At 43.2% G+C, this 11603-nt stretch overlaps 1 protein-coding gene across 1 annotated transcript; it reads left to right on the top strand.

Annotated features, from left to right (window-relative positions):
• Positions 1-1600: 1600 nt before the first annotated feature.
• On the top strand, positions 1601-11567 carry slc3a1 (solute carrier family 3 member 1). The gene is made up of 10 exons (XM_070840848.1): positions 1601-2116; positions 2696-2875; positions 3033-3178; positions 3334-3459; positions 3929-4048; positions 8786-8910; positions 9512-9713; positions 10256-10438; positions 10773-10898; positions 11009-11567. The coding sequence occupies exons 1-10, from the start codon at positions 1693-1695 to the stop codon at positions 11438-11440; spliced, it is 2064 nt and encodes a 687-aa protein (XP_070696949.1). The 5' UTR covers positions 1601-1692; the 3' UTR covers positions 11441-11567.
• Positions 11568-11603: the final 36 nt, after the last annotated feature.

Below are 11603 nucleotides of genomic sequence, written 5' to 3' on the forward strand. Positions count from 1 at the left end.
TGCTGGGGGAACTTGAGTTGGCTGCCCAAGTCCACTGACAGCTGCCAGTCCTGTGCAGTGTTGAGAAGCCCTGCTGTTGCTCTCAATGTTGTTCTTGGCTTCTCCCCAGCTCTGATGAAAGTGATGGCTTTCTTCGTGGGTTTTGACCTCTGACAGCTGGCGATGCCACTACAGATGCTCTCTGCAATGGTCTTGAGCACCTGATCGTGACGCCATCTGTATCGGCCCTCCCTCAGAGCTTTTGGGCAGCAACTCATTATGTGCTCGAGGGTCCCCTTTCTCTGGCAAAGGGGGCATGCTGGTGTATCAACCAATCCCCAGCAGTCACTACACTTTGTCCATTTGTAGATTTCTCCTAAATCCTCATCTTAAAAGTTTTGTTTTTACAGAGGGGTTTGTTCATATATCCCTAATAGCCCACTTTATATAACATATTACTAAAAACATGGTGACACTAGTTTTGTTGTTAATAGCTGCAAGTATTTTCTGAATCATGGAGTGATTAAAAAAAAACGATATCCAATTTTCTTTCTGAAAACCTATTGCATGTAACATGTAAACAAAATGAACAAAGATTTTGAACCTGGTTTTGTCCAATGTTCAGATTTCTGTTCTAGACGTGTGCAAATTAGTGCATATTTAATTGAATAATGCATCTTTTGTACATATCTAAACTTTACCTTAATGTAACATGCATCTGGGAAAGTTTTCTGTTTATTAATCCAAATGTTTACCATATTCACCTGCAGTTTCTCCTCTTTGCATCTTTGTGTAGATATTTGACAGTTTTACAGTTTTTTTCAGATTCAAGTTTGTTGTCTGTTTTCATCTTATTAAACATAGTAAGAGAAAAGGAGTCCTGTAAATCAAGGGATCATTAATATAAAATACAAATCTACATATAAAATATGTAAAATATTTGTGTTTTAGAATGAAAAAAGCAGCACAGTGTTTAAAATGATGAGATCTGCAGAAGTACTGACAAACAAGTGTGGAAATACACTCATAAACACAACTGATAATAATCCACAGCTACAGTGGAAAACTGTAAAAAGTTAATTTTGCACAATGAGCCCTTTTACTTTTGATACTTCAGCACATATTTGTGCTAAAACTTCTCCTACTGTTCCTGGTGGGACTGAACCACTTTGGTACAGTTTGATCACTGTGGTGTTGCTCAGTCAGTAAAGGCCATGAATAGCTGAGCCTACTACTCCCACCACCTCCATCAGCCAACACTAAAAGCTAATCCAACCATTCCCATCCAACTCTCCAGTTTCCCACATTCCACAGGTGGCACTGCTGTGTGTGTGTGTGTGTGTGTGTGTGTGTGTGTGTGTGTGTGTGTGTGTGTGTGTGTGTGTGTGTGTGTGTGTGTGTGTGTGTGTGTGTGTGTGTGTGTGTGTGTGTGTGTGTGAGAGAGAGGGAGATAAAAGAGAGATGTGTGTGTGAGAGAGAGAGAGGGAGATAAAAGAGAGATGTGTGTGTGTGTGTGTGTGTGTGTGTGTGTGTGTGTGTGTGTGTGTGTGTGTGTGAGGGAGAGAGAGAGGGAGATAAAAGAGAGATGTGTGTGAGTGTGTGTGTACTCTGACCCCTTTAGAGCAGATTACTCAGAGTCACTCGGTGTTGTTGGAGAAGAACTGAACCAGGACGGCTTGTTTCCAGGGTTCCCTCCTCTCAAATCTGAATCAGATGAGCACTAAGAAGGAGCCCGGTATCATGGAGCTGGGGGAGTGCACCAGGAACCCGGGCTACCAGGATGTGGAGGGCGGCGGGTCAGCCGCGGACACCGTCACCGTCACCCCCGGGGACAAGCCGGACGCCAGGGCGGTGGACGCGGACCCGGACGCGGCGGAGGAGTACACGCAGCTCAAACCGTACGCCGGGATGCCGAAGGAGGTGCTGCTGCTGTACTCCTCCCAGGCCCGGTACCGTGTGCCCCGGGAGGTCCTGTTCTGGCTGACGGTGGCCTGCACCCTGGCGCTGGTGGCGCTCACCGCCGCGGTGATCGCGCTGTCGCCGCGCTGCCTGAGCTGGTGGCAGAGCTCCCCGGTGTACCAGGTTTACCCCCGATCCTTCAAAGACTCTGACGGGGACGGGGTCGGAGACCTCAAAGGTTAGACGCCCCGACCCTGCTGCATGATCGGATAATGGACGCTTAGGACGTAACTCAGAGCTTTCGTTAAACTTCTTCTTATAATTGATTTTGCATTTCATAATTCAACATTTCCTTCTAACAAGTCACTGTTTAAAATGGTCAATATAGTAAAGGACTATAGAAAAATCTAACTAATGAAAAATCCCTAAAACTAACCATTTCACCTTATTTATCTTTATCAATAGGTCTCTATACACTCTAATGGACCGCTCACCTTCTGCAATAACCTGCAGAGCATCCGGAGTAAAATCCTTGTGTTAATCGACATCTCTAAATCTAGACTTTATGGTTTATTGTGAAGCTGACACCCATAAAGTTGCTCTTATCACTGGCTTGTAACTTCTTATAGAACACGAGTCAGTCATTGACTTTGTTTAACCATTCATGAGGAGTTTAGTTCTAACAACTCACTCACTGTTCAGACTTACTGGTACCAATGTTGATGAGATGTAAAAATAAGATATGGGGATAAGAATAATGTAAATGTATAGTCCTGGCGTATCCAGTACTCATGGCTGTGTTCTCTCTGGCCTGCAGGTATTCAGGAGCAGCTGGATCACTTCCAGTACCTGAACATCAAGTCAGTTTGGATCAGTCCTTTCTACCTCTCTCCCATGAAGGACTTCGGCTATGACGTGGAGGATTTCCGGGCCATCGACCCGCTCTTTGGAACCATGCAGGACTTTGAAGAGCTCCTGGCTGAAATGCACAACAGAGGTGTGTACCCTCTAGTGTCCCTGTGTACAGCATGGAGGAATTTAGAAGTGCATGCTGGGAGAAATGGTGGATCGTAATAATGCGTTGGCAGGGTTGGCTTGGTGGCAGGGTGCACATCTTTAACTCATGCTGATCTCTCTCTCTCTGTTTCCACCAGGTTTGAAGCTGATCATGGACTTCATTCCCAATCATACCAGTGATCGACACCGCTGGTTCAACCTGAGCCGGACTGGAGATCCTCACTACAAAGATTACTACGTCTGGACCGACTGCAACGCAACCGCACTGAGGCCTAATAACTGGGTTGGTACTTGTGTTCTATACTGTAGGTGTGATGTATTGAAATTGACAGATGGATGATTTGGAGATGGAACAGTTTTGTCTGAATAATACAGTCATCAGGTGGGTTCAAGTGGGGACACTGATCCTCTTTTCCCCTCCTCCTTCTCCTCTCTTAGGTGAGTGTGTTTGGGAACTCGTCGTGGACTTACGATGAAGTCAGAGGGCAGTGCTACCTGCACCAGTTCCTCAAGGAGCAGCCAGACCTGAACTTCAGAAACCCACACGTCCGCAGAGAGATGACTGTGAGATTACATGACCACACGCCGCTCTTCGTCACACGCCTCACATGTTACCTCAGCTGCTGACTCATCTCTAAAAGCGTGTCCGCGACTCACAAACTGCATCTCATATTAAAATCTTTGTGAGCGTTGTTCTCATCTGTTTGGCCTTCTCCACTGTCTCATCAGTGCTGAGGTTTCCACAGTGCTGGGAAGCGCGATCAGCTGATTATAATTTAACGGAGGCCGGTTAGTCCCTGTGTGTTTTCACTAACTTAAGTAATGACAGAGTGGACCTGTTGTATAATGTGTGTGTTTGTACCAATAGTCCAGGGAGGACAGCTTGTGGAAATGAGTCAAAAATACAGCCATTCAACAATAATCAGATTATGCGTCAGCACTAACTTGTTGGACCTTGTCGTACTCACACTTTTTCCCCACATTCTAGGTTTTACTGTAGACACACTACTTTATATTCATTACTCTATTCTAGGATATTATTCACTTCTGGCTGAAGAAGGGAGTGGATGGCTTTCGGATGGATGCAGTGAAGCACATCCTGGAGGCTGCACACCTGAGGGATGAACCACAGGTGGATCCAAACAAACCGGCGGTGAGTGTTACCTCCTGGTGCCTCATCACGTCTAACCTCTCTTGGTAACATTGATCACCCCAGGTGTGCACAGGCTGTAACGGGCAGAAATGTCTGCTGGCTCAGTGCTGCGTCCTCACACAGACGTGACATGGTAGCCATGCTGAGGTCTGTCTGGTCTGCCCGTTGAAACGGATCCGTGTCGAATGGCAGAGCAGGTGTGGCAAACACTCTCGCCTCAGCTTCATCTCCAGTCAAATTTCATTTCAATCACAGATATCTTGGGGTGCTTCAGTCCTACACTGTTGTAGTTACCATTTTGGAGAAAATATATGCATTTAGACATCTTTTTTGAGGGAGTGAGTCACCGCCACTTTGGAACACAACTGACACTCTTTTTTCTTAATTAAATTTAATGATAAAACTCAATTTTGCCTTTTATCCCGTTTTCAAGCAAATCGTTTCATATTCTAGGTAAAATAAAACACATTTTGCTCTATTAACCCTCATTTTCTTTGTGGAAATGGCCACAAGTTGTCAGGTCAGGCTTGCCATGTTTAGTTTTTATTATTCATAATAAAAAGTAACAAATAATATTCAGAAGGTCTGGTCAGTCTGTAAGGGATTTCTAGGATAAACAATAACTTTTGCCACTCATCGCCTGGCAGCTCGTCTTTCTCTGATTTCAGTCTCTGCCATAACATTCAATTCCATAATTATACTATGATTTTATTTTGAGTTATGTAACAGTGGACGTGTCAGAGTCCAGATTTTAACGACCTAAGGGATAAAAACAGCGCTGTGGGCAGAAGCAGCTCCACTGAAGCAGTGCTCCACAGTGCAGCCGGTAGAACAAACATAATTAACAGATGAGTGGGAGAGTTTGCACTGTGCATCATGCATCATAAGTAATTTATCTCCTGCTTTCATGTCGGGTCCATCCAGTGCTCTTCTGGAGAAAATACTGTTGTTGGAACCCAAAGGGTTCATGATTCATGCAGGGTTAAGCTCAGCAAGAAAGAGTTTTTGTTCCATGGAGACTGAAGTTATTTCTCACAGAAGAAGGATTAGTAGAAAAGAGGCATTTTTTTGTGGATTAGCAAGTCACTGGGATTTACTTACCTCTGCAGAATAACTCTGTGGTTCTGAGACTGACTTGTCTACTTACTGTTGACTGAGAGGTGTACTCACTGCTGCAGCAGTCAACCCAAACTGACCGACTTATTTTTAAGCAATGACCCACGCTAAGCTGTGCTTTATAGTAGTGTTTGAATAAAATGAGAGCAATTACAGATTTTCACGCATTTACAAAAATGTGAAACCGCCTTACAGTTTAGAGTCACAGCTGTGTGTTTGTTGGGATATTGGAATTCGACCAAAGCCTTGAATATGATTCAGCCAGCCAGCCGGTCACGACTGAGCAACTATCAGTCTTATCATTATTACCTTTGTGGTTTAGTGCTGGTTGTAACTTCAAATTCAGACCAACTATGCGCTGTATGGGCTGTTGGCTGAATGGTTTGCTCATGTGGAGGCACATCAACTCAGTGGTTAGCGCTGCTGCCCTAGTAATTAAGCCTGTGAATAGATTCAAGGCCTGGTCCTTTGTGTGTAGAGTGTGTATGTTGTCCCTGTGTTGGAGTTTCTCCCACACAAAAAAAACACACACATTAGTTATTAGATCACTGTCCCTGAATAGGACTTTCAGGAGTGAAGCATCAAAAATACTTAACCTAGTGCTTTGAACTGGTCTTTGCAGTCACAGTATTTCCCCATGAGTCCTAAGGTTAACTGTTAACCACTAACAATAACTTATCAGTTTAATCATTCTTGAGTTAAACAGTTAGACAATATAGATGTTGCTCATACAGTGCTTCTTCCCAAAACATGTATTAAATGAACACAAGAGGCAGAAGACACTATAAGGGATCTTCACCCTCTTCACACACCAGCACTGACAGCAGATCATTTCTGTGTGTGACACCCTTTCAAAACATTGGGGACAAGCCCACAAGCCTATCACTGGAAAGTGTAGGATCAGCTGTCCACCTAGGAGAGGTGTCTCTACGCCACTGGAGTTACCATGGTTACCCTTACAGGAGCTGTATGATTGTCGGGAACTTTGACACACGTGTTCAGGAGCCACCAGGGTGACTGCTAAACCACCCTGGAAAGTGTAGAGGAGACCTCTGGGTCACGGTCGGTGCGAAGAAATTATTATTATTTTTTTTAACGTTTTCTCTCCCTCTGACCCACCTCAAGAGCACCTTGTGTTCCAGGACCTCCTGATTCACTAATTAAGTGGGAGAGTTTGCACTGTACATAATGGTCCATCGAGTGTCCTTCTGGAGAAAATCCTGTTCTTGGAATCCAAAAGGGTTCATGATTCATGCAGAGATTAACTCGCTAAGTGATATGACCATTATTCTCCATCCTTTTAAATGTTTCAGTAAGCCTTTAACTAAATCTGCATTTGATTATTGGTGGGCCTTCTGCAGTGGAATATTGGTGCCTGGAGAAGTATACACTACTCCCCAAAAAGTTAGGGATATTCAACTTTCAGGTGAAATATATGGAAAATGTAAAAAGTGAATGCTACAGTGATATTATATCATGAAAGTAGGGCATTTAAGTAGAAGCATGCAATGGTAATTGTATTCATCTTAAACAATCTATTGAAAGAAAAGCTAACAACAGTGGTAGGTATACCACAACAAAACATGTTCAGTGTCTCAATAAATTGGGATGTGGCCAAAGGACGTCCACTCCTCTCCTTTCTGTGACTCTTCCAGTCTCTGTATCACTGTTACAACCTCCTGGTGACACTCTGTGACCCTCTAAGCTCAGTGAACACCTCCGTCTGAGGACTTCCTGTTTGAAGCCTCGCAATGACGAGGTGCTGCTGATCAACTGTTAGGTGTCGTCTTGGTCTCATGATGTCAGAATGTGAACAGCAGGATGAGGAGGACTCTTTAAATACCAATTCTAACTGAAGCAGGAAATGTATTGGTCGATTCATGGATCAAACCTGTTGTGAATGTTGCTGTTAAGCTTCTTGTTAGAGAACAGCAACTTGTGCAAAAAGTACTGAGACACTGAACAGTTGGACATGTGCATTCAAACGTTTAGAGAAGGTCACATTAAGTTCACCTGGAAAGGTTAGAATGCATTTTAGGTTCATCCTGAAATTTCACCTGAAAGCCGAATATCCCTAACTTTTAGTGAGGAGTGTATGTACTTGTACTATGTGGTATATCCAGCAAAGGATAAACACCCTGTGTTATCAACAGTAAGACCACTCTTGCATATTTAGTTCACCCAAAAATGGGCCAGTGGGCTACCGGGGCTGCTATGAAAGAATGCCACTGAGAGTTGGCCCCCTTTTTTAATATTCAAAGGCTTCTCTGACTCTCACACTTATGCAATGATCATTTTATATTAAGCATTTTATATGTACTATATTGGAAATGAAATGTTACACCAGACGTCACAGTAACATGGGACTGCTGAGGTAGAACTTTAAGTCTGGTCCAAAGATTGTAACAATGGTTAAGTATGAAGTTGAATTTAAGAGGTACTACGGTATGTGGGGCCTTCAGTAACAAGTATTTAATAATCAGCTGGATGAGGAGCTCGCAACGCACCACATGCTTTTACGCACGGCTCTTTATACTCTAATTTGGATAACAGTGGAAATAAAATTTTAAAAAAAGAGGTAAATGATCACGACACAGACAGAGCTAGAGAAAAAATGTGATTAATCCATCAGTGGGTCAATTGACTGACTGTTCTTTGCCATTACGCCATGCCATGACCCATGGCTACGTTGATTACATCACAGCTTGCAGTGTGATACAGACTGATGCACATCAGGAGAGGTTTAGTGGGTATAAGCCGAATGAAGACCTGCAATACAGAGAAACAGTCGGCTTCTTAGTGAGACGAGCACAGATGCCACAACGTGCCCTCTATCTCAAAAGTTCATTTAAATAATCAGTTAAATTACACTGCACTTTTACCGCTTCATAATGTTTGCATATGTTGTACGAGAACTCAACATTAATATTTTTAACTGTAAAACTGATATATAATAATAATATATAATCATTAACATCCCTTATTTTCTCCCTGTCTTTTTCACTGTATTCAGTCTTCTTGCCCTTTTAATGAAGAATATTTAAACCAATAATGTACCAGTTGTGTATCAGCACAAAACTTTGAACATTTTTAACATTCCTAACACACAACAGCACCCCTTGATTATTGAACCCAGCAGTCTGGTATCACTTGGCCTCTACTTTCTCTGTAATTGGCAATTCACTTCTCGAACTGTTACCCTCTGGCAGACGTTTCAGGACACTCATTCTTGCGTGTTTCTTTTATACTTTTTATGGCACCTAAGGAGGATTGCATCTTTTAATTTCATTGTACCCGTTACAATGACAATAAAGACATTCATTCATTCATTCATAATTGGTTTCTACTTATTTTCCAACTTCCTGGCCTGTGACTGGACCCTGTGCTTTAGCCTGACAAAGGAACACATTTATACCCAAACTCTCTTAACTCCAAGAGGGCAGGGGAAAATACTGTTAATCCACTAGAGCTCTACAGTGGTGGAAGCTTTACTGTGAATGGACCTCTACTCATATACCAAATGCAAAACCTGACTGTGGCACAAAGGTTAATAATCAAATAAACCAGAAATTCAATAATAGCTACGTTGCCTCATATTTGCTTATATTCCTAACACTCCAGGAGTCTGTAACGTCAGAGTGGGACCTCTACCATGACTACACCACCAGTCAGCTGGGCTTACACGACCTGCTGAGGGACTGGAGGGCTGAGATGGACATCTACAGCCGTGAGCCTGGCAGATACAGGTATGGTATGATGATGATGTCATGAGCCTCACATAACTCATGGTGGAAATTGTTAAGATTAAAGTCATTTGCAACCAAAACTTAATAAAGTACACGCATAACGAATTATAACCCAGAAATGCTGGTGTGAAATTGTAATGATATTGGGCAAGGATAAATGTTTGGAGAGGTATCTCAGCTTCTCCCGGTGTGGGAAAGTATTCAACTGCAATCCCAAGTTTGTAAAGGAGAAGAGCTGCCTCCTTTGCAGACCTACATGGAGGTAAAGAAAAGGACAGATAGTGTTTAATGCACGCAACAGGTTTTCTGTGTTGATTTTAAACAGTCCTGTGTATTGCATTTTCACACTTCCAAATCATTAACTTTCAATTTGTGTAGCCTTGTCCAACATATCTGTAACACTATTGTCTATGAATGTTTTGATAGTAAAGTTAGAGCAATATTAATATGAAGCCCAGACTAAAAAACCCTCTTTTCTACAGGACTAGAACATTTTCTGCTACAAATTTAAATGTAATTTCTTTGCTGGGCTGTTAAAAGGCCAATAAGCTTACATACATTTTATGTTATAAACACAACATAAGTTCTTGCTTCACTCCAGGTTCATGGTGACGGAATCATATGATTATCACGAGGTGGACAAGACCATGATGTACTATGGCACTCCACTGGTTAAAGAAAGTGACTTCCCCTTTAACTTTTACCTGCTGGACCTGCCTCAGAACACCAGCGGCTCATGGGTTCAACATCTGGTCCACCTGTGGATGGCCAACATGCCCAAGGGACAATGGGCCAACTGGGTGGTGAGTTAGCACAGTCACAATACATTTCTCTGCTCCTTTAAAAAACAAGACTGACATATGGGGATTACTGTAAATATTAGCCATTTTACTTGATCTTTTGCTCCATCATAATGGTAAAAACCACAAGATCAAATCAGGGCAATCTCAGGATGCATGCCAAGACCCTCAGACGTGAGCTTCAGTTTCCTTCTGGGATCAGCTTCCAGTGGTTTTTGATTTCCTTTGTCAAAGACAAGTGTTTCCAGTCTGAGCGACACCGACTTGCCCTCTTAAAGCACGTCAGCACAAAGGCTGAAGTGCAAGATGCTGCTCCGATTGTTTCTGTTATCTACTCCTCTGTGACAGCCTACGGCCAGTGTTTGTTCATTTCAGCAGATTTCCCACTTTCGTCTCATTTTATCTTATCAATCCATCCCGTACCTCTCACTTTCTAACTTCAGCTTCTAACGATACCAACCCATCACTTTAACCCTGCCTTTTTCCTTCCCAACTTATCTCACTCACCTCTCCACTTTCTCTTGCATTTCTTCCTCCACTATCAGGTCGGGAACCATGACAAGCCTCGGATTGCCTCCAGTGCTGGTCAGACGTACACTCGTATAATCAACATGCTGCTGCTGACCCTGCAGGGCACACCCACCACCTACTACGGCGAGGAGATTGGCATGGAGAACATTAATGTCACAGACAGTCAGATACAGGACCCTGCTGGCAAATACAATGCAGTCAGTGCTGTGCATACACAGAAAAACACATTTAAATACTCAATGAAATGTCTCTGTGCAGTAGGTGCATAAAAATGTTTAATTGATGACTTTTCAAAACGGGACATGTGTTCAGACAATAAATAGAAGACAAATGTCTTCACCACAAGATACAGTCTGGAAAGAGGCCATATAGTTAATTTGCTGCCTCTGTAGAACAATTTCATCTGAAACTAAAAAGATTTAAACTTCATGAGAATTTGTTTATGTTGTTAAGTGTGTCCATGTACATTCATTGTCAAACTTCTCAATTGTGAGAAAAAGTGCCAAAATGATTCCTGTCCTTTCGCTGCAGAGCGCCAGTCGGGACCCTCAGCGGGCTCCAATGCAGTGGAGTGCTGCCACGAATGCAGGCTTTAACAACAAAACCAACGCCACCTGGTTGCCCGTGCACCCAGACTACAGAGGTGTCAATGTGGAGGTACAGAACTCTTTTAGCACTGATCAGTACTGGAGAAATATCTGGGCAGAGCTTGCTCAGCTTCGTCTTATTTTGCATCACGTGTGCCCTTGTCACTCATTCTCTTCTAGGTCCAGAAGAAAGATAAAGGTTCTGTTCTGGCTCAGTACCGTTTCCTGAGCACCCTGCGTCAGTCAGAGCTCTCCCTTCAGCGTGGGTGGTTCTGCTATGTCCACACTGATGCCAGTGTCTTCTCTTACCTCAGAGAGCTGGACGGGCTTGACCGGGCGTTCCTCATGGTGCTTAACTTTGGGAAAGAATCTGTCATCACGGATCTCTCCTCTGTTCGAGAGTTACCTGATCAGTTGAAGGTGCTGATGAGCACAAACCATGTCAACGATGGCAAGGTGCTACAAAAGTCTCGTATCCTGACAGAAGCAGGGGAGGGTTTGGTGATCCAGTACTCCACCCACACTCGGTTTAATCCCAGCCACCCCGGACAGTGCTTCATCTCTGAGAAGGCCTGCTATTTGAGGGCCATGGACATACTTTATAACTGCTAATATGAATGGATAATGATATTCAGTTATTATTAGTGTCACAGCAGCAATCAAATCATTAAGATTCTTCTTTGGCATCTCCTCTGTAAGGGTTTTGTAATATAATAAAGAGGACCACTGCAAATACAGACACTGTTGATGTTCTCTCCCAGTAGTTTAAGATAAG

The sequence above is a fragment of the Pempheris klunzingeri genome, chromosome 12 (assembly GCF_042242105.1).
Source record: "Pempheris klunzingeri isolate RE-2024b chromosome 12, fPemKlu1.hap1, whole genome shotgun sequence".
Taxonomy (NCBI): domain Eukaryota; kingdom Metazoa; phylum Chordata; class Actinopteri; order Acropomatiformes; family Pempheridae; genus Pempheris; species Pempheris klunzingeri.